At 39.3% G+C, this 26936-nt stretch overlaps 2 protein-coding genes across 2 annotated transcripts; both read right to left on the bottom strand.

Moving 5' to 3' along the window:
* Positions 1 to 6796: 6796 nt before the first annotated feature.
* Positions 6797 to 10745, bottom strand: LOC132112899 (zinc-binding protein A33-like). Its single transcript, XM_059520628.1, has 4 exons — positions 10380 to 10745; positions 9024 to 9110; positions 8684 to 8885; positions 6797 to 7434 (listed from the first exon to the last, which is right to left on the bottom strand). Exons 1-4 carry the CDS (start codon positions 10743 to 10745, stop codon positions 6902 to 6904), a joined length of 1188 nt encoding a protein of 395 aa, XP_059376611.1. The 3' UTR covers positions 6797 to 6901.
* A 7427-nt stretch (positions 10746 to 18172) lies between these two features.
* LOC132118946 (E3 ubiquitin-protein ligase TRIM39-like) lies at positions 18173 to 25629 on the bottom strand. Its single transcript, XM_059528702.1, has 6 exons — positions 25028 to 25629; positions 20274 to 20369; positions 19913 to 20146; positions 19680 to 19830; positions 18851 to 19180; positions 18173 to 18767 (listed from the first exon to the last, which is right to left on the bottom strand). The coding sequence occupies exons 1-6, from the start codon at positions 25604 to 25606 to the stop codon at positions 18232 to 18234; spliced, it is 1926 nt and encodes a 641-aa protein (XP_059384685.1). The 5' UTR covers positions 25607 to 25629; the 3' UTR covers positions 18173 to 18231.
* Positions 25630 to 26936: the final 1307 nt, after the last annotated feature.

The raw sequence follows: 26936 nt of genomic DNA, 5'->3' as shown, positions 1-26936 counted from the left end.
AAAGTATACCTTGAAATATCGTTACTAAAAATGACTTTTTCTGTTTAAAGGTATTTCAAAATATAATTTATACCTTTGATAATGTTGAATTTTTTGTATACTTCAGTCTCAAGACTTTTTTTTTTCTATTTGGGAAAATAGTAGTATATTTATTCAGGATTTTTCTTTAATTATAAAAAGTTCAAAAGAACAGAATTTCTTAAAATAAAATTTGTAATGTAACATTGTAATATGTCTATACGGTCACTCTTGATTTAATTAACGTGCCCTTACTGAATAAAAGTATTAATTTTCTTAAAAAAAATCACACTGCCAATAGATGTTTAAACTGAAATCACCTACATTATGGGGACCAGCCAAATATAAATAGCTTAATAAACATACTACATTTTAAAAAGTCTTAAAAGTCTGTTTAAAACTGTTTAAATGCAGAAAGGTTTGTGTGAGGGTGGGTCAAGTTAAGGGTCAGGTGCTATAAAATATCATAAGCTCAGTATTAAAATAACAGAAGTCAATGGAAAAAACCCCACCATAATAGAAAAACTAATGTGTGCACGTTTATGTATGTGTCTATCTTTAAACGTGCCATGGGATAAATCATTATTGCCTGGCCAAAGTCAGTGCTTCCATTTTCCCTTGTTATATTAGGAAAAGAATAGCAAGTAAATTCCACTAGAATTATCATAGTCTAGCAACAAGAAAAAAAATGAAGAATAGAGTCAGAGAGCATATAAGAGAGAGAGAATTTTTAGAAGAAAAAAAAGTGCATCATAAATATCTTCCATATTAGTTTGGCAGGAACTTTCGGGAACATTGTGTTAATGATTAATATGAAGTCCATGCCTGGCAGCCTCTCTCTCTCTCTCTCTCTCTCTCTCTCTCTCTCTCTGTGTGTCTCTATTTTTCTCCCTCATACAAACACACTCGCACATAAAATAACTGACTCCTCACAATCTCTCTCTCTCTCTCTCTCTCTCTCTCTCTCTCTCTCTCCATAGTTCCCCCTCTTTCCTTTTCCCATAGGCCCAGAGATGGCCAAAATCAGCATAGCCAGTTGTCAAGGTAACCTCAATACAATTTATTTACCCACCTCTCCTCTCACTCGCCAAGGTCAGCTCTCTCTCTCTTTCTCTCTCTCCTCCTCTCTCAGTTTTGTTCTTTGAACAGCAGGGTAGAACACCCCCTAAAACCATCATTAGCACAAAACCAAAAGAACTGACAAAAGAACAAGAACTGAACTTTCCAAGCCACCAGTCTGCCACTGCATTCAGCCCTGCTCTTAGACCTCCCATTATCGAAATGTAATTTCCATCTTCCCCAAACACACACTCAGACACACACACACACACACACAACATAGAACTTTTCTCTTAAACCAAATAGAGATTAGCGATTATAAAGACCTCCTGCAATGAGGCAGCTCTTGAACTAAAATAAATGTTCCGTGGTATGCAGAAGAACACCTTAGATCTTTTTTTTTCATTCTTTTGTTTCTATTTTTCATGTTCATCTTTATTGCAATAAATATATGCATATGCTACTAATCCACTAAAGCACACCTATTATTTCAGTATGTTTTCCACCATAAGAATTGAACAATACACCATTTCCTGCTGAAACATTAAATATTACCACAATATAAATATTACCAGCTGTCCCTCACTGACCAAACCAAACAGGTAAATCCCAGTTTATGTTATCAACACGCTCCTGGAACTCGGTTGTTTTTGGTTTGATAACAGTTTCACGTTCTCTGTTCTCTGAATCTCATCACAGTTGAGCCAAATATGTCAGTCACAAAATAATGAATAAAACTCAGAATGTGTAGGATATGAGAAGATATCCTCAGCAGAAGCTACACTGCTGTTCCAAAAAATGGGGTTGGTATAAGATTTTTTGTTTTTGTTTTATGTTTTAAAGAAGCCCCTTATGTTCACAAATGCAATGCAATTGCAAAATGCAATTTTAAAATGTAATGTATTCCTGTTTTGTCAAAACTGCAATTACTCCAGTCTTTAGTGTCATGCTGATTTGAGATGATCTGGTGCTCAGGAAACATTTCTTCTTATTATTGTTGAAAACACTGCTACCTAATATTTTGCGATACCAGGATATTTTTCCCTCCAGGATTCTTAGATGAATAGAATACAATTTATATGAATTATAGATCTTTAGTAACAATTTCAACGTATTTGCTTTCACTTCTGATCATTTCCTGCATCCTTTCTGATTAAAAGTATTAATTTCTTTAAAAAATCCTACTGACCCCAATATTTTGTAGAGGGAGGGCCTTGTATCAAATCCATTAGCACACCTGCAGGTTCACCACCAGAGGTCCTTGTCTGCATAATGTTATTTGTGTTGTCATGGTTTCTGTTCTTTGTTTGCACCTGTTCTTTGTTCTATTTGACAAGTCACCTGTAATATAGCCTGCTTAATCTCTTGGCAGCTTGTGAAGTCTGGAGTTTTTTTTAACGACTTAATGACTAATTACTTTTTCATGAGGTACGGATGACTGTTGACTTGCAACACATGGAATTCCAACTCTTTATCTGGCTCCTTTATTGTTTAATGTGGTGATCTGAAGTGCTTTAAAGACTTTCTAAACAGTAGTTGTAATAATCAAAAGACCTAAAATTGCTGACAGGAAATTTAAGGGAAAGTTGCAAACAACTTTCAGCAATAATAATACTTGCATGAACAGAAAATATGCTTAGTTTAAACTATATTTAATTGATAGGGTTCAGATTATTGTCATTGATTAGGATTACTCTTAAGTGGAGCCATATTTTTGAAAATGTACTTTTACATATGTTTAGCAGATGCTTTTATCCTAAATGTCTTACAAAAGAGAACAATATGAACAAAGCAAGCACAGTTAGCACAAGACTGAGCCCTAGACTTCTATATTGTTCTATAATGCACATAAATAATGTTTCTATGCACAAAGTTTAATTTGCATTAAGCAGCATATGCTGGGACTGGGTTGCATGGTGTGATTTTGAAGTGTAAGTGTGTGCAGTGTTTTATGAGCTCACTAGAGGAAGCTCCCAGTGTTAGCAATAGGTCAGTAAATCCTTTGTGCCCTGCTGGCAAAACTGGCACTGCCACCCTACAAAACGCACTGCCAACAACTGAGTAATTAGAGAGAAAGAGAGAGTGAGAAAGAGAGGAAAGACGCTGTATGGTAGAATGAGACATGTAACTAAATCCGTTGAACTGCCTCACCTTGTTTGCTTTTGCACTCATTAGCCAATGTGAGTCAGTCGGTAGGGTGTGTCAGAAATCACAGCATGAACTTTGCTCATGTACATGCACTAGTGCACGCAAATAAATATATACATTAGTTAATACATCTGAATTGTGCATCAAACTAATTTTAAGTCGACATGTGGGGTTACGCAAATCATTTTAATTCTGTAAAGTGACATATTTCTTTCTTTCTGCTATTTAACAAGGAAAAAATATATTATTGGGAATTGATTGGATCAGGATCAGAATGTAATGGTATACTAAACATAACACAATAAAACAAAATGAAAAACAAGAAGTAGTAACTGGTTGTTTTAATTGAAAAAAAACCCCTCCAAGGTCTGGTGTTGCTTTTTTTTAAAAAGCTGAACTTCTTTTAACTGATGGCCATGTTTTTTTAATGACATGTCATGCATAAGACATGGCAAAAGATCTTAGACGAAAAAAAATTGGTCAAAGGCATTTATGTAGTGCATGTTTAGATACAAAAACAGTGGAAAAGCAGTGCACTGGAATGACCCTTAAGAAGCACGGGAACTGCAAAAGTATGAATGTGCAAAAACGTTAATGCAATTGAATGTTGCTTACATAACGTTATATGATACATACATTAAAAAAATCAGAATAACAATAAATCATTACTTACAGAGTTGGGACATAGCAAAAAATAAGATGGGAGGATAAAACATATGTATCAATGCTTTTGCATTCTCTTGCAAAATCTTCTCTAAATAAACTTTTAATTTGTTTACAAAGCTTTTGCATTCTTTTGCAAAAAAATGTGTTCCCCTGAAAAAAGTTTGAATTTACTACTACTACTAGAAAAAAAAAAAATTAAACACAGAAATATATATTTCTGAATATTTTGCGAGAGAATGGGAAAAGTTTTGTGAGTGAACATCTAAACATTGTATTTTTTCTTGCTTCTCATTTTTTTTCTATTGCCATGTTCCCTTAGGGGATCCAATGAAACACAAGCAAGTAGTGCCAATTTCATTTTGGTTTTAATAGCACTAAGTCTTGTGTTAAAGTCAATAAATGGAAAAGCTGTTAACCTGCGTGTCAATTTTTCCACAGTATTCATCCTTGAGAGGTTGTGTTATAAATGAAAGGTCATTTTCACTAGTAACTCTTGTTGCTCGGCTAGACAAGACAACTGCAGTGAGAAAACCCAAGGGAAAGGATCAGTGTCTGCTAGTGTGTGAGAGAGCAGCAAGAAGTAGGTGCATGTGCGAAGGAGAGAAGAAAAGGGACACTTAGGTCTCTCTTTCTCCCTTCATTCTCCCTGTATCAGCAGGAAAAAAAAAGAAATGCTGGCCTCTGTTGACACAGCCCTGACCTTCCCCTCATTCTGCTCCCCCAAGTGTGAAATTGAATGCCTGCCAGAAAGAATGAGGGAAGAAGGAATAGAGAGAGTGAGACAGATGGAGAGAGGCAGAGTGGGGGAAACAGAGAAAAAGAATGGGAAAGAAGAGTTCGCACAAAGCTAAGAGAGAAATCCAATATCACATGAATCAAACGGTGTAGATTGTTGCTGTGCTTTTCCATTTACGAAGAGTCATCCATATGACGACCACACCAGGGATCTTTTCCTTGACGCATGCTTGTCTGTCAAAAGAATAGAATTGAACCCCAGCCCTGGGTTGGTGTCTCATAGAGAAAGACTGTGTGGAAACATGGTCAGTGTTTAGTTTATTTGACCTAGAACCATATTCAGTGTTTGGAGAAAATACTGTTGGATTTATTGAGCTGTATGTTAAACCAAAACATATATACATAAACATTATGTGAATGTTACACACATACACGCTTCCTTACTAAACACATGCACTGTCCAAAGAAAAAAAAAAACCTATTACAAACCAATTTAATGAAACACCTTTGTTTCAGTCCTCAAATGTCCCGCTTTACTTTGGAAAAACGGAGGGATGGGTTAGAGAAGTGGAGTGGAGCCAGGAGGTGGGCGGAATGAACCGTCTGTGATGTCATGGGGGGTGTGTTGCCCATGGCCACCAGTCTCCTGCTGACACCAGACATTTCTGGCATTCCTACGAGACCAGCTTCCATTGTGCTGCGGGGACCTTCCATTCATTCGGCTTAGGAAAAGGGAAGGAAAAGGACTGGGAACAGGGAGGGAGGGAGGGAGGGAGGGAAGAGCAGAAAAAGAAGAGGGTGGGGTGTGATGGGATGTTCTAACATTCTGTAGTCGTACAAGGTGTTGAGAGGATTGAAATAGGGCTGTTTCTGAAGAATTAAGAATGTTAGAGTATCTGTGGAATCTAAGAACTGCTAGTATATCTTCAATTAATTACTTTTTATGTATTCCAGTAATGACGGTTATTTAGTGCACTTTATCATGACTACTGTTTTATAGCAATATAAAAGATACAAAATAAATATTTTAAATGAATATTTCATTAATGAGCCTAAGCAGATGTCCTGAAGTTCTCCGAGTTATAAGTAAGGTCCATGTTCATTGATTTTATTCTAATTATTGTTATTTTTTTTTGGTAATCATAGCACAGGATTTATAATTGCGTTGACCGGAGTTTATACAGTAATAGTCTACCATCTAGTGGCCTGTTTATGAAATACGATTTTAAAGGAAGTTGATGAATATTCCGAAATAAATAAAATTCATTGCCTATATTACTTTAAAACTCAAAACTTAAAACTTTCATATAATTAAAGCATTTACGTGAACTATCAACTGCAAAACTGTCTATATCAGTTTAAAAAAAATCAAATTTAAAGTTTTGTAGGCTATGTCTTCTTTAACTCATTAAAAGAGCCGTCTGTGAACTTAACTAGGCTTGTCAGATATAAGAAACCTACAAAGTGTGCATACATAACGTCTGTACTGTACATCCCCAACAGGGCCTTACTGGGGTGCAACTGGTGCGGTTGGTGGGGATCATGATTGATCCATGTGCCCCTCTGGCCACTTTCAAGTCCCAAATGATTTTTACATTAAAATCTACTTGAGAAACCCATCAGTGTAATACCATGAGGCAGTTTGACAAGCTAATTATGTCTTAAACAAATTAACCATGTGCCTTTGACAAACCTACTCAGCTCTTTATAGTGACATTGACAAAGCTTGGTGTCACAATGATTTCTAAAGGTTGCCTGAAGGGCGTTTAAAAACCTTATTTGTTGGAGCATTGACACTGTTCATGTAACCAAAGTATTACTGTGTACTACGCTGTACTGAATGACGAGAAACTATTCTTTCAAATTATATTTCAATTTTGTGTCAGATTAGTTGAATGGTCAGGGTGTTGGCATACAGTGAGTGACAGAATGAAAGCATCAACCACATTTATGTTTATTTGTTTAGCAGACAGTAATTAATCTATGGGTGAACACAATACAAGCAATGCTACCACACCAAATGTCCTTATTAGAATAGTGTAATATTTCATAAAACTTCTGTAATGTAAAAATGTGTGTGACACATAAAAATAATAAAGTATAGTAATTCTAATTGATCAAACATTCAGATATTTGGATGTAGCAAATCAATCCACACTTTCCGAGGAAGGTTAGAGATTCAATCTTAGGGCAATGTGTGACCCTTGTCATTTATTTGTTGCATTAAAACTTTTCATTGTTTAATAAATACACTTACTAGTAGTAGACTAACTAACTAGTAGATAATCAGAGGCTTTGTGGTCACATCTCCTCTCTTGTTGCAAGGGCTGAAAAATGGATAGATTTTTTCAGTGAAAGACTGACCAGTAAAGGAGTAGATAAGAGCTTTGGTCTCCACATTGTAGAAGGAGACCAGACCCTCCTCATAATCCACAAACACCCCCACTTTCTGGGGTTTGTCTTTCAGAGAAAGAGGAACGGGGCAAGATTCATTAGCCACATATTCACCTCCATTTCTAAGCCAAATACTCCAAAATAGATTCTCTGGGCACACTGTTACTTTCCCCTTTCTGTCAATGGACTCTCTAGCCATACCTAAGTCCCATTCAGTTTTATCACCGACTTCAACCTCATAATAAATTTTCCCACAGGAAAACCCATCCTTTCCCAGGACACAAGCAGACGAGTCAAATCTCTCAGGGTTATTGGGAACATCTCTCCAGGATCCACTATGCTTCACTTGTTTTCTGTACTTAGACAGGATGAGTTTAGGATGAGCTGTTTTAGGATCCAATCTCACATTCACTGCAAAAGAAACACATGTGCAGTGACAAATTCAATACAAGCAGCCAATTTAAAAGCTCAATCTGAGAGGAATCTGTTAATCATGACCATGTGGACGTTACCTGCATAATATTTCTTTATTGTACTCAGATCTGCTGATGGAGAAATATTTAATGTTAGTACAGACTTCTATTAACCTTCATCAACAACATATTTTAAATGCTAGGCATCATACACTTACCAACTTTGTAAAAAGTAATTGAGGAAAAACAAATCAGCTGAAAATATCAAATGTAAAAAAGTCTGAGTCTGTGACCATCAAACACTATGACATTTTCTATGGATTCTGTCGACTCAAATCTGCAGACTGGCTCTGACTTTTGGAAACTATAGTCTAGTTTCTCCTCCAGACTGTAAATAGGGGGAAAAATCTAAGCAAAAGGTTTGTGCTGTATTTCCAGCCTTAAGCCTCACAAGTACATGGAGTAGGGGTGACTGGGAATATTGTGACATAAATGAATCAATTTACACAGTTCTGAAATGTTATAGCTTTCAAAACTTCTTTTACGTCAATTGGTAGAAGACAAAATGTTATGTCAATTTTGTATAAATAGCACAATAAAGCACTTAGTTAAAGACTTTAAAGCAAAAAGGTGTTCTATTCTGTATGTGTCTGTCTTATCAGTTACGGCACCTTTTTTATTCATCTTTTCCACTCTTTTTGGTGAAGGAGTGCTGCTCTTGTTGAAGTAGATTTTGTTTTCTGTCTGAACATTGCTTGTTGTAGTATTTGAAATTTCTGTCAGAGTGCCCTGCTTTGTGCTCAGGATAGCAGAAACATCTTTTTTCTCCATCACTGTAGAACTTTCAGACATCAGTAAAGGATGAGAAGGAACAGAATCTGAGGCAGAAGACTCTTGAACAACTGAAGGCCTGTGTGGACAGTGGACTATGAAAAAAAAAAGTGATTCACATTTAAACAAAAACATAGACAAGTGAAGCAACAGAGTATATATTTCCCCCAATACTGACTGATTTCAAAGAATTTCTTCAGTTCCATTTTGATGTTTTTCTGAAGGCCCTGGAGAGCTTTCTCAAAGATTTCTGTGGTCAGATCTATATTCATATCAGTAATGTTGCTGGTCCAGGACCTGACTTGTGGAAGGCTGCACACAGATGAGCAAGTCTGCAGTATTGCAAGAGAGAGGGGATCACTAATGTGCAGTTTTATCTAGTTAATGAATTCTAAGATCGCTGAGTAAAGATCACTGACCCGTAGGAGGTGCAGATGATCCTCCGTGTGAGAGCTGCTCCAGCGCCGTCTCTCTGCTCTTGAGCTCAGTAACTTCTTGCTCCAGCTCTTTAAGCAGCTCTTCAGCCTGCTTTTCTGCTGATTTCTGCTTCTCCCCGATCACCTCCAGCAGCTCAGACAGAAATCTCTCAATCAGAGCAGTGAGACTTTTAACATTGTTGTTCTGGTGAGGTTAGGGAAAACAGAGTTAAGAGTTATGTGAAGTATTCTATAGCATTATCTCAACCAGCTCCACAAGGTGAGTAACCATTAAAAATAACATGTACATAGTTGTTATTTCTTTGAATCATTTAAAGTGCACCTTTTCAGAGCTTTTTATCTCCTCAGTCTTCTTTATTCTATCCTGGATCATCATCTTGACTTTTGCTTGTGTCTTTTCCAGCTGAGCCTGAGGATGATATTCTTTCTTATAGTGATTTCTTGACAATTTGGTTTGATTAACACAAATTTGTTTTGCTTAAATATCTTCTGATATTTTTGTTGTATTTCTCACCCTCTGATCTCCACTCTCTTGTTCTATAGGAACAATGTTGTGTGCTTTGTGTCCTATTATTTCTATGCAGATAGGACAGAGAAATGTCTGGTCATCTATCAATGTTAGCTCCGTCACCATCCAAACCACAAACATAATCACTTAAATATCCTGGCCTTTTCCTCTCTCTGGCAGGATTTCTCCCGGTTTCAGGTTTATGATCTTTTTGTGTTTGGTTTTCGCACATTTCTGGCTCTTTTACTGTGACTGGTTCTTGAGAATTCTGCAGATTAATTTCAGAACCTTCTCTTTTCGATTCTCTAAGATTATTCCCAACCCCAAAATCGTCATAATCATCATAAATCGAAATCTCGTCTGCCTCAGCACTCATTTCAGGTAAAAACTTAACTAGTCTGCACTTCTGTATTTTCCTGCTATCAGGATAGTAGATCATGTATGCTGGACTATTCTTGTCATATCCCACAAAAATGCCCTTCACATCTAGAGTTCAGCTTACTTTTCTCATGTTGAGAAGCGTAACACGGACTGCATAGGTCCACAATGTCTTTGGTAACCCACTTTCTATTAACATGCACCTAGCCATGTCAAATAATGTTCTCCAGTTACGTTCCGCAGTGCCGTTTTGGTGTGGAGAGTATGGTGCAGAGGTCTCATGTCTAATACCGTTTCTACTCAATAATGCCTGGTACTCCCTTCCTGTGAACTCTGTCCCATTATCAGACCGGATGCATTTAACTCTGCCATATGGAGCCATATCAGCAAGAAATTTCTCTGTGGCGGTTATTGTGTCGCTCTTGTTTCTCAAAAAATATACAAACACCGCACTAGAATAATCATCTGTGAAAGATAATGCATATTTATGGCCGTCCTTGGACATTGGGTCTATAGGTCCTGCTAAATCAGTATGTACCATTTCTAGAGCTGCTTTGGCTCTCGGTTTCTAGTCTCAATAAACTTGCCTTGTATGCAAATCTCACACGGTGGGGTTGGTTTGTCTGCTCTATTCTCAATTTTCATACCGTCTACAACATTCTCGAGCTTAATTACATCCCCATAGTTGCAATGACCTAATATCTCATGCCATGTCTGCAAGTCATAACATTTTCTACATTGGTCATCACACTCGTTGTCTTTTGTGTGCAAATAGTACAGTTTATTGTGCACGTGTATGGGGAATTCAGTACAGTCTTTATGTAGCAGAACATTCTTCCCTTCTCTGAAGATCACGGTTGCCCCATTCGAGGTGGCTGCCTTCACAGAGAAGATGTCCTGTGGGTACGTGGGGATGTACAGCCCGTTCCTTAGCGTTGTCTTGAAACGTCGTCCAGTGCTGTCCACCAAACATACTGCTGCGTCTCCTCTGTTCTTAGCGACTCCGTTGCACCTCGTGCCGTCAGCCAATTCCACACAGTGTGTGTCAGCCTGGAAACTGCTGTCAAACCACCGGAACTTTGCGATGTCTGTGATGATGTGTGAAGTTGCACCTGCATCCACCATTAGGCCCTTTCTTTCATCCTCATGCCTCCACATCTCAGCGTCGCTTGCCCGAAAAACATATTCTTTGTCACCCGGCTCCTCGGACACTTTTCTTGCGTTATCCCGCGGCTTTCTCCGTCTGCAGGTTGCATTGCGGTGAGTGGTATTTTTACATTGACTGCACTAGGGCTGCAACTAACGATTATTTTGATAATCGATTAATCTGTCGATTATTTTTACGATTAATCGGTTTATGTACTTATATTTTAGTTTTTTTCATTTTTTCCCCAAGTAAATTATTAATAAATGGTCTTTATCATTCAGCATAGATTTAAGAGATTTTAACCATTTTGCACTGTCATATCCTCATCAAAAATATACCTGGAGTTGTTTTATTGTGTTAGTAATCCTTTGTCGAACTCTTCTGCAATCAGAACACTGACCCATACTCTAGGAAATTTCACAAGGAGATTTCAAATAATGTTTTCACCATGGCAGTCCTTAGAGCTCCTAAAGTAGTTTAACATCCCGAACAAAGCTTATTAAGGAATCTTTCAGAACATATTTTCACGAAGGATAAGGATAAAACAGAATAAAATTGCAGTGCATTGTATTTTATTATATACTGGGAAAAAGCTTTATAGCTTTTGCTGTGAAATTGTAAACAATCCTTCAAAAAAAGTGCCAATGGCATGAAACCTGAATGGAACTCACAATTTAAAGTAAAATCCATCAGAAGGTTGTCCAGAAAAAAAAATAGGACACACACAAAAAACCTGCTGTGTGAAAAAGAGCAGTGAATAATACTTAGAAAAAAAAGTGCATTTCAAATATCTACATTTACCTCTCACATTCAGTCATAATTAGGCTGCACGACTGAATTTTGAACTGGTAAACGACAAACTGATCACAGAACATGTTCGTAAAGCTTTAAATGTTAACTGTTAAAAAGCAATGTTATCAGCTTTTACGACTAAACATTTGCAAACAACATTGTACTGGAGAATCTGCACAAATGAAAGTCTTAGGGGCCGTTCACAAATCGCGCCTAAAAACGCGTGGAGAACGCTAGGCGCACCGCTTTCTCCTTCTTTCCAAAGCGCTCGTGCAGAAGCGCCCCTGAGGCGTCTGCCTTTGCTAAGCAACCATGACGTGCTCTCTCCTTGAAGACGCGGAAATTTCAGCAAAGGATAAATGGATTTGCAGCTCAAAAAATCGCTTGCAGTAGCTCTGCTACTAAATTTATTTCAAAATGAAATCCATATACAACTATGATCAGCTGTTCCTTTCATCTTGACTGAGCTTTTAATGTTGTTACGGGAAAGGATGAAGCTGATTGGTTAGTTCTTGTCACATGACCCGCGGTGCGGTTGCTGCATTCTGAAAAGTTTAAATGTTTTTAACTCGATGCGGTGCGGTGTTGGAAATAACGAACTTGAGCGCGCAAAAGACGCAATATGTGAACGTCCCCTTAAACAGTGCAGTAGTGCAGAGTTTACAGGTTACTCTTCTTTTTTAAAGGCTCAATGTAAAGTACTCCCACATCACGCTGAATGCTGCAGACATAGACATCATATGATGTCTATGGCTGCAGAGACGCTGTTCGGGAAGCACGTGACATAAAACAAGGCCAGCTATTGGCTATTCGCTACTTCTCCTGTTGTACTGGCTGAGTAAAACCTCCGGTGGCTCATTACTGCCACACTTTGGTCACCGCAGATTTGAAATATGCACGAAATGAGCCGCTTACGGCAAATAAAAGTTATTTAGCAACGAATCGATGACTAAATTAGTTGACAACTATTTTAATAATCGATTTTAATCGATTCGTTGTTTCAGCTCTAGACTGCACCACTGTTTACGTTGGCATGTCCTTGCTTTATGGCCTTTTGTGCCACACCGGTAACAGACAATGTCAGCACTTGCAGCTGCACAGTCAGCAAAAGTGGATTTTGTTCCAAACTGCGCTCTTGCTTTCATTACATTGTCCCCGGACGCAGTTGTCCGCATATTTTCAATGTCCTCATAACTTCGAAGTCTTGTCTTAAATTCGGCAAAAGTCATTTTAACATCACTCTGAGTAACATGGATAGTAAATGGCTTAAATGTCTCTGGAAGTCCTTTCAAAACCATTGCTGTCAAAAGTTCGTCACTCAGATTCTCACCTGCATTTCTCAAAGCAGTGATTGTAGTTTCAGCTCTGATGACATATTCCGTAACACTCTCACTCGACAATTTTTGGAGTGAAGTTAGCTCTGTGTGCAAGCTTATTACCCGGGGCTTCCCTTTGCCAGCATAATATCCACGTAAAATCTCCAGCGCTGCACGTCCGTCATCTGCTGCTTCTCTCATGACCAGCGACAGGCTTTTGTCATCCAGGAACTGTATCAGCTCAGCATAGGCTTCGGCGTTTTTCGTCTCGTCTTCCTCATCTTCGACAGAAGGCTCATTCAAAATAGTCTCTTTCAATCCTTGTAAACAAAGGTGACCCAAAAATTTCGTCTCCCATAACTCATAATTTTTCTCATCTCCGTCAAAGACAAGCCTTGACCAGCGGCTCGATGATACCGCTGCTTTTGTCTTTCTGCTCATGTTTGCAGCCTCATGTCATTTCTCTTACAAACTCGGGTACACGCAGTTAAGTTTTCGTTGCGACTTTTACCCAGCGACTTAACACCCGTATTCTGGGCCCATAACCTGTTAGCAGAGTAACTCACGCAGACAACAGGATTACGGTTTCACATCAACCAGTTTTGTTCAGACTGGCGCACTTTTATTTAAACAGAAACATGTGCATTCATTCAGGCACTGATTAGGTCACATGACATACACTCTGCAATATGATTGCCTGGTTCAAGGAAAATAAATAAAAGGTAAACAAACCAAATATAAATGAGAGCACAATATTTATAAATCTCAACACGGCAGAATAACTCCAGCGGTTTTTCATGTTTTACACAGATATAATCTTCCAGGTTGTCCACGGGGTCGATCAGTTTGTGTTTTATGAGCCTTGCTGCTGTTTTGTGATTTTCCAAGTGAGTCTCACAGAAGGATGTTACACATTGCAAGCATGATTTTACTGCGCTGAGTTTTTGATTTCCATGGCAGGCATCACACAGAACATTAGATGTGTTTTGACCGTGTTCCGTCTTTGTGTGATCAGCCATCTCTAATGAATCTCTGTTCATTTTCAGTTGTGACAAAAGAAGGAGAAGAAGAAGAAAAGAGAATCATCGCTTCAATACGAGAAAAAATGATCTAAAAGGAGTCAAGGCTGTTAGTGAAGAAATAGTGACAACACGAGGTTGTTCAGTGTAATGCAAGTCACATGATTTATATTACTGAAGGTGTATCCTTTTTTTGTTAAAATACTCCCTTCTGTAAGTTCCATTCAAAATCATTTTGAAAAGAAGACGGTAATTAACTTCAGTTTCACTCTTAACTTATGTAGCCTACGCAGATATACTGTACATTTCATTGATCTAATAATGAAAATGATAAAGATAATGATAAAATTTGTGTATCTGCCAACAGATTACATAATCACGTTTTCAAATGAAAACTCATTCCTCTCACCTGTCTGTTATCAGAAGAAAATACACAGCAGAACTTATTGTGTTTCATTCAAAACAAAAAATTGAAGAAGATGTTCAGTAGGATTTCGGGTTATGTAGGACTATAGTTTCAGTTTCACTTTATTGTAGCCTGAAAGTGAGGGCTAAGTCCTCTGTAAACATTACGTCATAGTCAAAGTCAATATAACTTGAACTACTCTTTTGTGTTGTCTTTTTAAACTCGAAGAATGTGGCGTTAGTCAACTGACCCCTGATCTACAATTTGAATGTTTGCTAAACTATTTTAAATAACTGCCATGAACTGTCACAGAATGTCAGCGATAAATCGCCAAAATAGGGTACACTTTTTAGTTTTAAACATCAGCATGCAGAAAAAAGAAAACATGAGCAGGTACTTGTACAATATTGGTGTTGCACCAAATAGTGATCACAAAGATAAACCTCACTATGAAACAGTCAAGATTCAAAACATTTTCAAATACATGGAAAAGATTTTATACAAAGACAGGGCTGTCATTAATAACAATTCTACAGACTTATATTCAATAGTCAAGTGAAATGTTCCAGTGTTGATACCATTTTCCTACAGGAGAACACAACATTATTTAAATGGACAGTTTACCCAAAAATGTGAATGTCATCAGTTACTCTCCCTCATACCGTTCCAAGTTTGATTTGGTGAACTGGATCAATAAGATCCGGTTACATCGAGTGATTCGTTCACAGACCGGATATCACTACACTGCTGTGAACGTGCTCACAACAGACCCGGAAGAGAAGACAATGCTGAATAAAGTCGTAGTTTTTGCTATTTTTCGACCAAAATGTATTTTCGAAGCTTCAGCAAATTCTAACTGACCCTCTGATGTCACATGGACTACTTTGAAGATGTTTTTCTTACCTTTCTGGACATGGACGGTATACCGTACACACACTTTCAATGGAGGGACAGAAAGCTCTCTGACTAAATCTAAAATATCTTAAACTGTGTTCCGAAGATGAAGAGAGGTTTTACAGGTTTGGAACGACATGAGGGTGAGTTATTAATCACATAATTTAGATTTTTGTGTGAACTAACCCTTTAATTACCCTCATGTCGTTCCAACCCCATAATACCTTTGTTCATCTTCAGAACACAAATTAAGATATTTCTGATGAAATCCGTGAGCTCTCTGACCCACGGCAATTGCGTGTGGTGCTGTTGACGTAGACCCTGCATGTGCTGCACCTTGTTTACTGGCAAATGAATGCACAGGCATGTGTCGTGGTACAAAGGCCAGGGGGCAATTTGGCCATAACACCGGGGTTACACCCCTACATTTTACGAGAAGTGCCATGGGATTTTCAATGACCACAGAGAGTCAGGAACTCAGTTTAAAGTATCATCCAAAACACGGTATAGTATCCCGTCACTACACTGGGGTGTTATGACCCACACAGACCACAGGGTGAGCCCCCCCCTACTGGCCTCACTAATACATCTTCCAACAGCAACATAGTTTTCCCAGTAGGTCTCCCATCCAGCTACTGACCAGGCTCAACCCTTCTTAGATTCAGTGGGTAACCAGTCTTGGACTGCAGGGTGACATGGCTGTTCTGTTCTGACTTGCAATGCTACATCTCTCTTAGCAACTAGTATTTATCTTAAACACATAGATATGTATAAAGATGTCCTAGCAGCTGTTTCTATGGGCCACTATACGTAAGCTGTCCGCAATATTGGAATGGTCAAAGATGGCCCATTAACACTTGGAAGCAAGTTGCCGTAGTGTGTACAACACTTTATATGCATGTATGAATATCTATATCTGCAATAGACTTCAGCAGATGATTTTGCTAAACTAACACAATACAGCAAGACAAAGCCATTAACCAACATGGCATTTAAAAGGTACTATATAATAAAAACCTGTTATATTGAGTTAATACATATTAAAAACATAACCAAATTCATTTCTACCTGTGAAAGTTTATGCAGTTTCTTCAGGAATTCAAATTGCATTGGTTTTAACAACAACACAATGGCAATGGTAATATCAACCACCTAGAAAAGCCTATAGGAACACCCTAGCAATGAATCAGAATACCCTAACAACTGAATAGCAACACTCTAGCAACTGCCTCACAACCACATACCGTGGCAACACTTTAAATGGGTCATATGATGCCATTTAAATTTTTTATTTCTCTTTGGAGTGTTACAAGCTCTTGGTGCATAAAGAAGATCTGTAAAGTTGCAAAGACTAAAGTCTAAAATCCAAAGAGATTCTTTATCAAAGTTAAGACTCTGCCATGCCCCCCTGAAATGGCTCATTTAAACACGCCCCCACATATCTACGTCACTATGTGGAAATATTTGCAAAGCGCTGCCCAAATTTTCACGCATAGAAGGGTGATGTAACTTATATGCTTTCTAGAGAAGCTGTTTGTGTCATTGTAAAAGTGAAACTACTTTGGCTTTCATAAAAAAAGCATGATATCCGCGTCGTCATGCCTAGAGCTGATCCGTGCTGGTCACTGAGGAAATATATCAACTTAGCGATGTGGATAGCCGGATCTGCTTTCACTGTGGACAAAGTGGAGTCCAGCCCTGGGTCATCACATGTGGTTGCCGGAACCCCCAGCCGCTCCTTTGTGGAATCCGCCGGCCGTTCCTCATTATAGCACCTGGCTGCTGCTCACTCAGGCCACAGGCAGCGTAGAGTAGCACTTGTTGCTTGTCATTTCTCTGATTACAAATGCATATGATTTTATGTTTACGCGGCACGATATGCAACACATAAAAAGACATGATATATAATGTATATATTATGTATTACATAATGTATATATTATACATTAAGTCATTATAATCAGTAATTATATTACCACTGGATGCAACAACTGCTTCATTTGAAATGGGTTTTATTGTTTTTGTCCTGTCATTCCAGTGTTCTGACCAGGACACGCCATAACAGTATATGTTGAGGGGTTGAACATTTCCATCAGACACTTGAAACATTTGGCCAATCACAATGCACTGGATAGCTGGCCAATGAGAGCACACCTCGCTTATCTTCTTTTTTCTTTTTTTTTATTATTATGCTTTAAACGACAGATACAAGACAATACAACAGACAATATAAAGGGTAACAAAGGATAAAAAATTATAATAATAAATAAAGGGCAAAAAAAATCCAATCATAGACAAGCATCACCAAAATTACTTGTGCACCTTTCGATAGTAATATATATTCTTTATAAAAAACTTTTTTTGTGTGGAAAATTTACACTTATGAATTTGAAACTTAACCAACAAAATAAATAGATTAATAACAAAAACTTCGTTATTTACATCTCCATAATTAAAATATTTAAAAACTAAATTTTTGAAATGCAAATTAAAATTAAAGAGTACCATTTCTTTGAAAAATATAGAGACATCATACCACAACTTTTTAAAAATCCTTCTTAAACTTACTAGGACAATGTTTAACAGGATATAATTGATTAATTATTTTGAAACCGATTTCTTTTATCTTGTTCGTAACTAAAAAGGTGTGTGGTAATAACCACTTTCCCACTTAGGATTTCTAACAAGTTTAGTACAATAAGAAATAAAGCATATAAATAAATAAAAATGAAGAAAGAAAAATGAAAATAAAAAAAAATAATTGAATGTACAATCAGCAAGACAATCATTATTTTATGTCTAAGCAATAACATTATGATATAACAAGTGCCCATTACTCTGAACTGCAGCGACTCATATTTTCTATTTCTTGAAACTACAGATTGAAGGATGTTGAAGCATGAAACAAAAGCATCACATTGAACTTCACATTTACCTAGCCAGGCATGAAATTAATATTTAAATATTAATATAAATAAACAAACAAACACATGACAACAAAAACTCTTTGACCACATATGTTGTTGTATTAACTATTTCTTTAAAGGAATAGTTTTGCATTGCACTGTAATTAGGCAGTATGGATAATCAGAGGCTTTGAGTTAATATCTCCTCTTTTGTAGCAAGGGCTGAAAAATGGATAGATTTTTTCAGTGAAAGACTGGCCAGTGAAGGAGTAGATAAGAGTCTTGGTCTCCACATTGTAGAAGGAGACCAGACCCTCCTCATAATCCACAAACACCCCCACTTTCTGGGGTTTGTCTTTCAGAGAAAGAGGAACAGGACAATATTCATTAGCCACATATTCACCGCCATTTCTAAGCCAAATACACCAAAATCCTTTCTCTGGGCACACTGTTATTTTCCCCTTTCTCTTAATGGACTCTCGAGCCATACCTAAGTCCCATTCAGTTTTATCACCGACTTGGACCACAAAGTAAAACCTCCCACAGGAAAACCCATCCTTTCCCAGGACACAAGCAGACGAGTCAAATCTCTCAGGGTTATTGGGAACATCTCTCCAGGATCCACCATGACTCACTTGTTTCCCATTTTTAGACAGAAGGAGTTTAGGATGAGCTGTGTTAGGATCCAAAATCACATCCACTTCAAGAAAAACACAGGTAAAGCGATGAATGCATTAGAAGCAGCCCTTAACCCTATGTTAATATTAGTCATATTTATCTTACCTCCGTAAAGTTGCTGTATTGTATTTAGACCCAGACCAAACCATGAGATATTCACTTGCTTATTAATATTTTCTGCTTTATTCGCTGAGCGAGGGCCACAGTCTGTTTTACCCAGAGTAAAGTAGATTTTGCCCTCTGTCTGATTTTTGCTTGTTTTAATATTTGAGATCTCTGTCAGGATGCTCTTCTGTGTTTTCAAAGTATCTATTTTCTCCATAGCTGAAGAACTTTTAGGTACCAGTGAATGATGGGAGGGAGCAAATATCCTATTGGTTGAAGGTTGTGATGTTGGGGGATTGAAGTTGATTCCGTGAACAACAGAAGGTTGAGCTGTAAAATAAATTGTTTTAATATACAGTAAAAAAAAAACAAAAAAATACTAGACTGATGCAAACATTATTTAATCACTAGATCAATAACTGATCAGAAAATATTATTAGACAACTGCTGTTTGCACAGATGTTGTTGGCAGACAGAATAAAAAAACTGCATATAACCTCATTTCTCCGGTAAATATCAAAAGAGTTTCTAGTATCCATTGACTTCTATAGTATAAAAAACTGTATAAAGAAATAGAACTATTAAAGTCTACCAGCAACTGTTTGGTTACCAATTTTCATGAAAAATATCTTCGTTTGTGTTTAACAGAAGGAAGCAATTGATACAGTGTTGGAGTGATGTGAGTGTTAGTATATGATGACAGAATTTGTCTTTTGAGCGAACTATCCCTTTAAATCACTGTTATGGATAAAATGTTCTAACCAAACATGCCCATTTTGCATAGAAAGGTATTCTTAAGTTCATATAAATTCACTTCTGTAATGCTTACTGATATCATGGATTTTTTTCAGTTCCTTGTTGACTTTTTCCTTGAGGCAAGTAAGAGCTTTATCCAGAATGTCTGTGTTAAGTAGATCAGTGTTAATGTTGACGTTAGTCCAGCTCTTGACTTCTGGGGGGCTGCACACAGATGAGTAGACCTGGTGCAATGCAGGAGAGCAGAGAAATGCTTTAGAATGAGTAGTGTTGTCCTGTGATGTGAGCAGTAAGAGAGACACTGACCTGTAGGAGGTGCAGGTGATCTTCAGTGTGTGAGAGCTGCTCCAGCTCAGTGTTTCTCCTCTCCAGTTCAGTGATTTCCTGCTCCAGCTCTTTAATCAGCTCTTCAGCCTGATTCTCTGCAGCTGTCTGCTTCTGCTCCATCACCTCCAGCAACTCAGACTGACATCTCTCAATGGAGTGGATCAAATCGGTAAACAGCTCAACTTTATTTGCTTTATTTCTCACGTTGGTCCTCTAGTTATATTGAGAAGAATAATAGACAATGAATTCAAATCAGATTCCAAAACATTCTGTCCACCACCTCTATACAGTAGATAGTTGTATTATAAAAACTGTTGATTTTTCACTATAAACAACACACCTTGTTGGACTTTGCCAAGTTTTTTATCTCCTTAATCTTATTACATCTGTCCTGGATCATCAGCTTTATTTCTGCCTGTGTCTTTTCCAGTTGAACCTGAGGACAGAAACAATATATATATATATATATATATATATATATATATATATATATATATATATATATATATATATATATATATATTTTTTTTTTTTTTTTTTTTTAAGTAAATGCATCAAATGTAAACACACATAGAACAGTTCTCTTACAACAGGAAAGTATGAAAGTATTGTTCGCAGTGAGTTTATTAGATTTCATCAATTTACTTCACAATACTTTCTTCACATCATATGTTGGCAATTCAATTTCTAGTTGTTTTATGTTTTTCAAAATAACAGTAAAATGTTGTTCTCTGTCAAGGGAACTTCGAACTGCGTCCTCTGAGGGGACACTATGGGGAATACCTCGTCGTGACCCGTGTCTGAAGCATTCTTTGAAAAAACGCCAACGTGTTGGCCAGCGACAGCCTCTGACGTCACTACCAGCGCGACTATAAATACGCGCCCGTAGGACCCGTCACTTATCTTCTTCGTCTTCATTGACTGTTTTGTTTGAAGCGTGCATCTGAGAAACGACCAAAACGGTAAGAGCGATCTATCATTGTTATCATGGCATCCACTAGTAAGGCGTTTAAACAGTGTGTGCATCCACGTCAGTGTTATTTGACACCTGATGACACACACAGTCTTTGCGTCTCTTGTTTGGGCCAAGAGCACGCGAGTGATGTCCTTGAGGGGGCAATCTGCGTGCACTGCGAGCATTTTTCTGTGAAAAAGCTCTGCTCTCGTTTGTCTCTCTTTTCGAGGAATGAGGGACAGCCATCTGGTCCCCGTGGCTCAGGTCCCACCATTGCCGAGGCACGGAGGAGAATGAGTTCGTGGGGATCACAGGTGAAGTTAGTGCTCTGCTGGGTTCTACCCAGAAAGAGCAGGAGATGTCTGAGAGTGGAGAAGAAGCTGAGGCTGAGCCTCCTCAATCCTCCTGCCCTGCGTATGGGGAGCTGTTAGAGGTTATGGATCGCGCCACGGCAAAATTAGGCTCACCTGAAATTGGTGAAATTAGGAAGCGTGCCAGAAAGGTAACGTCGCGAGGTCGCCTCGATGAGCTTTATTTGTCTGACCATAGCCCTCCAGCCCAGGTGAGCCTTCCATTCTTGCCTGACTTACATGCGGAAGTCGAAAACGAATGGAAGATGCCGTTTTCCTCTCGCATCCATCGGTTTCAGCATACGAGTTATGCTAATATCGAGGGCATGCACGAAAACGGCTATGAGAGGATGCCCCCTGTAGAAGAGACGCTGGCTAGCTATCTCTCTGTGGGGGAAACATCCTCTCTTAAATCTCCTTCTTTGCCATCTAAGCCCCTCCACGATACATCCCGCTTAAATGGTAAATCATACGCAGCAGCAGGTCAGGCTGTGGCTTCGTTCCATACAATGGCAGTGCTTCAGGCTTACCAGGCTGAAAGCTGAAGGACCTGGATACAGGCGAGGGCCTTTCAGCTGACCAGGTAACCGAGCTGCACCGCACCACAGACCTCTCTCTCCGGGCTACCAAGCAGGCCGCCTCCGCCATGGGTAGGTCTATGGCGGCCATGGTGGTATAGGAGAGACATCTGTGGGTGAACCTGGCAGACATTGGTAGGGAAGAAAGGGGGTTTCTTCTCGATGCTCCGGTCTCGCCTTCTGAGCTTTTCGGTACCTCCGTCGAGATGGTGGTCGAAAAGTTCAGGGAAGCAAGGGCGCGTGATACCTAGGAGTTATTCACTTCCTTTGGACGTTTTTAACTTCTGTTCTTATTCTCCCCTGTCTAATTCCCCCTGTAGCCACCAGCTCTCCACCTGATCGAGGTTAGTTGGAAAGTTTCTCACATAACAGTCTCCTATCCTGGACCTATGATGTTTCTGGTTGGTCCTATATTCATAGTAACCACCTTACTGACGGTCTGGACCAAAAAGGGGCGCCCTGTAAGCAGGACTCCAGTACAGGATGGTGGGTGAGTATGTAACCCTTTCTTTATCTGCTTATGGGTGTTATGTTGCTGGTGGTTATATGTCTACTAACAAACTCTGTGAGTTTCCTTTACAGTGCTCAGTTCCGGCCTCGTGTTCTGGTATTAGGTGGCCAAGATCACAGGCTTTCGGCAGGCGGCCGCGCCGTGTGGGTTCCGCCCCCTGGGGCGCGACACCCACCGCGGAGTGAGACTCGCGTGTGGGAGGCAAACGCTCTGCGGTTGTCCATCCCACACCCCCTAACGAGGAGCCTGGCTTGTCGTCAGAACTGGCACAGCACTGCAGGGAATTTCATGGATGTCTGGCCAGGTCACCCTGAGGGGCCGTCTGGCCGCTTGGCGCATCCTGGGAGGTGGTAGTTACGGAAGTCTTCTGTATGCACTGCCTCAGGTGATGCTCCCCTCGCTTGAGGGTTGGAGCCTGCCTCTCCCGTGCGATCCAGCGGCTCTGCGATGCTTAGGCACCTTTCTGTACACACGATAAGCCTGTGTACTTCTCAAAACCACATGGTGGTCAGTGTGCATGTGAACACTTTGCGCACTGTCTGAAATCCACGTAAGTGGTAAGTGTGCACGCAAGACTCTGCGCACTCTCTGAAATCCACGTAAGTGGTAAGTGTGCACGCAAGATTTTGCGCACTTTATGAAATCCTGTACGGTAGGGATTACGCGCTCCGCTTCATTCCCTTTCTTAAGATGATTAGCCCTGGGTTCTATGGGCTTCATTCAACCAGTGTGTATTTGTTATACACCTCAAGCATCGCTTCCCTCAACATGAGGGGTTGTGTGGACATACTGTGGTTATCAGCTAGTAGGCCTCACCAGGCCTCCCTGGAGTTGAGTTCCAAATTACTTTCAGTTTCCACTTAAGGTGGTTATCTGGTAACAGGTAGTAGGCCTCTCTAGGCCTCTCTGTAGGTGAACTTCCACATATAGTGGTAGTTTAGCAGCGCTCCCCTTTTCCAAAGAAAAGGGTCACCTATGAGCGTGCTACTCTGAGCTCGGAGCCCTCCTCTCATAGGAGACTGAATTCTCGTTTTTTTCAACGGAGCACTCCAATACTATATACTGTTTTTGAGACGCACTGTGAGAGCAGACATCCTGCTGAGGCAGGGGCTGAGGCTCGGGGAATGGCGCCTTCGCATCAAGGTGTTGAAGTTGAGTTGGAGAGGTTGGCCAGACTTGGGTGGATCAGTTTTGCGGCTCGAGAGAGCATCACACTATCCCCTCTGGCTTCCTCTGACTCATCCAGCTCCATTGGGGCTGGACGCCATGGTACAGACGTGGCCGAGGCTTCATCTGTACATGCCTTCCTCCAATTGCTCTGCTCCCGGGCCATTCCATCTACGAGCTGCTCTATCAGAGTGCCACAAGAGCCCCTCCCTAGAACAGTATTTGTAAATCCATGTTATGGTAAGTGTGCACGTGAAGTCTTTGCACACTTTCTGAAATCCACACTGTGGTAAGTTCGCAAGCTAGTACTCTGGGTTCTTTCTAAAATCCTATATGGTGAGGGCTTCGCGCGGCTGCTTCGTGCCCTTTCTTGAGTCGGTTAAAGCCCCGTTCATCTTGGGCGCCACTCCACCCAGGTATCCTCTGATACCTATCTAGAACAGGGCGTTGCTACTAGAGTACTGTTGGGACAGCTCTTTCGGCAAGTTTTTTTGCGAAAGCTAGCAGTAGCCCCTGTGTGACAGGCAAGACTTGGTAGAAGAAAGTGCTAGGTTCTTAGCCGTATCCCTTTAAAGGAATCTTTTGTGATTCCAAGCCCTTCAGCTCTACCCCGGGCCAAGGCCCTACAGGTAAGTTGGGTATGTAGCTTAGGCCTTTGGCCACAAGGGATAATGTCATAGACAGCCGTCGAACCATCCCAGGGGCGACTCCCGGTGAAATGGTAGAGTTGGTGCTTAGTGTTTGCCATGATTCTGGCCTGCACTCCCCTCAACATGGCGGCGTGGGTATACTGTTCCCCATAGTGTCCCCTCAGAGGACGCAGTTCGAAGTTCCCTTGACAGGGAACGTCTCAGGTTACGAATGTAACCATGGTTCCCTGAGAGGGATCGAGACACTGCGTCCTCTAGCTTCCTGCCATGCTTCGGACGCAAGCTTCACGAAGAAGATAAGTGACGGGTCCTACGGGCGCGTATTTATAGTCGCGCTGGTAGCGACGTCAGAGGCTGTCGCCGGCCAACACGTTGGCGTTTTTCAAAGTATGCTTCAGACACGGGTCACGACGAGGTGTTCCCCATAGTGTCCCCTCAGAGGACGCAGTGTCTCATTCCCTCTCAGGGAACCATGGTTACATTCGTAACCTGAGATGTTTTTTTTTTTTAAGGAATAGGACACCTCAACCTTAAAGTTCAAAATTTACACATACACTTGTGCAACTTTATGTTTATCATTTGTTAAGAAAAAGCCAAAATGTTAATTATTAACTGATGTTTTTACCTGTAGCTTTAATGTGCAGTTTTTGTAGTTTATTTTAGTGCTTTGTGTCATCAAAATATCAGCCAGTAGTGATCTGTTTGCCTCACAAGCTATTGAATTGCTTTAGAAAGAATTCTAAAATGTGAGTCATATGGACTTTGTTTCACAGAAGTTGTTAGAATGACGTGGAATTAAGTAAATTCATTTTGTGTGAACAATTCTGTTAAGTATAATTGAATAGACATACTAAAATATTTTCTCTCATATCTTTTGTCTTACCCTCTTGTGTACACTTTCTTCTTCAATAGAAACAGCATTGTGAGTTTTATGTTCTGTTTCAGTGCAAAACAGACACAGACAGGTCTTATCGTCCCTGCAGAACATCTCCAGTGGTTTATCATGATTTTTGCAGATATAATCTTCCAGGTTGTCCACGGGGTCGATCAGTTTGTGCCTTACAAGCCTTGGTGCAGTTTTATGATTGGTCAAGTGAGTCTCACAGAAAGATGTTACACACTGCAAACAAGACTTTACTGCCCTTAGCTTGTTTTCAGAGCAGACATCACATAAAATGTGATGAAATGATTTTGTTTGGTGTTGGAGTTCCTTTGGCTGTTGATGCACCTTGTAACGGTCAACAACCTTTTGAAATGCTACATTTATTTTCAATTTTGGCTTACTATCAAATCCTTCCTTACAGAGAGGGCAAAGATAGAGCTGTCCACTCTCCCAGCATGCCTCAATACAAACATTACAGAAGTTGTGTCCACATGAAGTGGTGACTGGGTCAGTGAGCACCTCCAGACATATACGGCACTGGAGCAGCTCACCAGAGAGGGATGAACTGAAGGAAGTCATGACTGTAAGTGGAGAAACAGGGACACCATTATATGATTAAAAAAGTAGAATGAGCATTGCGTTGTAATCTATAACTTTATTTTCAGGCATTGAGCACTAACAGGCAGGAAATAGCTAATATATATAATATATATATATATATATATATATATACACACAGTATGATTTTGCAAATCTTCACTGTCAATCTAATTTGACTAACATGTGAAATGTCGCTGAAAAACATAAAAATCTTTTGGAATACCAGTAGTACTCACTCTGTAAAATGTATGAAAATAATTAATCTCACCTATCTGTTAGTGTTGTCTCCGGCTCAGGAGAAAAGTACAGTACAAAGAAGATCAGACCAGGTTTTATAAGAGGTAAAATAGGTTTCAGTTTCACTTCACTTTAAAATATTGCGTAATACTGATAGAACACCTTTTTCTTTGCAAGTTGTTATTTTTATAATAAGGCTAAGGTTGTCGCTATTTGAGAACTGGACCAGTAATGTTTCTTTTTTAATTTTTATTATCATTGTTATAGTTGTCATTTTGTGAACATCATTTGACAGTATAACCATGCTTGGTCTTAAACTATGTTTAATTCTAAGTGCATTCAAACAAAAGGACACCTTCAAGGTAAAAAAAAAACAATGTTAAGCTTAAATAAATAAAAAGACTTACTACTGTACAGAAGTAGCTCTTGAGTATCTACAGTAGGCTAAATTGCCCCACCCCAGTTAAGTTTCGTTTCTTTAAAGGTGTGTGCAAATTTCCATTTACTGTAATTGTCCTCTTTGTTTACATTCTGATGTGGAATCAATGTTAATCTAGAAACAAAATTTGCAGATATAATGGGATCATGACAAAACAAGATAGGAAAAAATCATGAAATTAACTGCCCATCAGTGTTATGTATTTTGAGGTGTCCTCATGTTCCAGAATTGCAGGACGATAATAATGGCAGATTCATCAGTTACTAGTTTACTATCAGTTAAACCTGAAAAACAAAAAAGAATGCTCAATCAATGTTTCATTGTTTTAAAAACAATGGATTCACACTGAGGAATGTTAACATACTTAAAGTGAATTGTTTAAATTGGAGCCACACGTTCTTAATAAAGTCATAAAGTAGACTATGTGAATTATGAGGATGGTTTTGAGTTTAGGTTTATTTTATTATTTTAGGTTTGAATCTTCATAGAAGTATCATGGGAAAGTGTCTCTCATCCCAGTCTCTGGTCTAAAACCTTTTCCAGTTTCCATACATCTATACAGTGCTGAACATTGCCAATTGTTCTTAAACCTTCCTTAATGTTTTGTCAGCAACGTAGATAGCAGCAGGAGTG

This window comes from Carassius carassius, chromosome 3, assembly GCF_963082965.1.
Source record: "Carassius carassius chromosome 3, fCarCar2.1, whole genome shotgun sequence".
Classification (NCBI taxonomy): domain Eukaryota; kingdom Metazoa; phylum Chordata; class Actinopteri; order Cypriniformes; family Cyprinidae; genus Carassius; species Carassius carassius.
This window is presented reverse-complemented; position numbering and strand designations above follow the sequence as displayed.

Coding starts and splice junctions, on each gene's coding strand:
- LOC132112899 (XM_059520628.1), bottom strand. CDS start 10,745: ATGTGGAGGCATGAGGATGAAAGAAAGGGCCTAATGGTGGATGCAGGT. Junction 8,886..9,023: donor AGATAAAAAGCTCTGAAAAG/GTGCACTTTAAA, acceptor TAACCTCACCAG/AACAACAATGTTAAAAGTCT. Junction 7,435..8,683: donor ATCATCTGCACCTCCTACGG/GTCAGTGATCTT, acceptor GTGTTTCTTTTG/CAGTGAATGTGAGATTGGAT.
- LOC132118946 (XM_059528702.1), bottom strand. CDS start 25,606: ATGACTTCCTTCAGTTCATCCCTCTCTGGTGAGCTGCTCCAGTGCCGT. Junction 20,370..25,027: donor AAGAAAGTGTACACAAGAGG/GTAAGACAAAAG, acceptor TTCTGTCCTCAG/GTTCAACTGGAAAAGACACA. Junction 20,147..20,273: donor ACTTGGCAAAGTCCAACAAG/GTGTGTTGTTTA, acceptor CAATATAACTAG/AGGACCAACGTGAGAAATAA.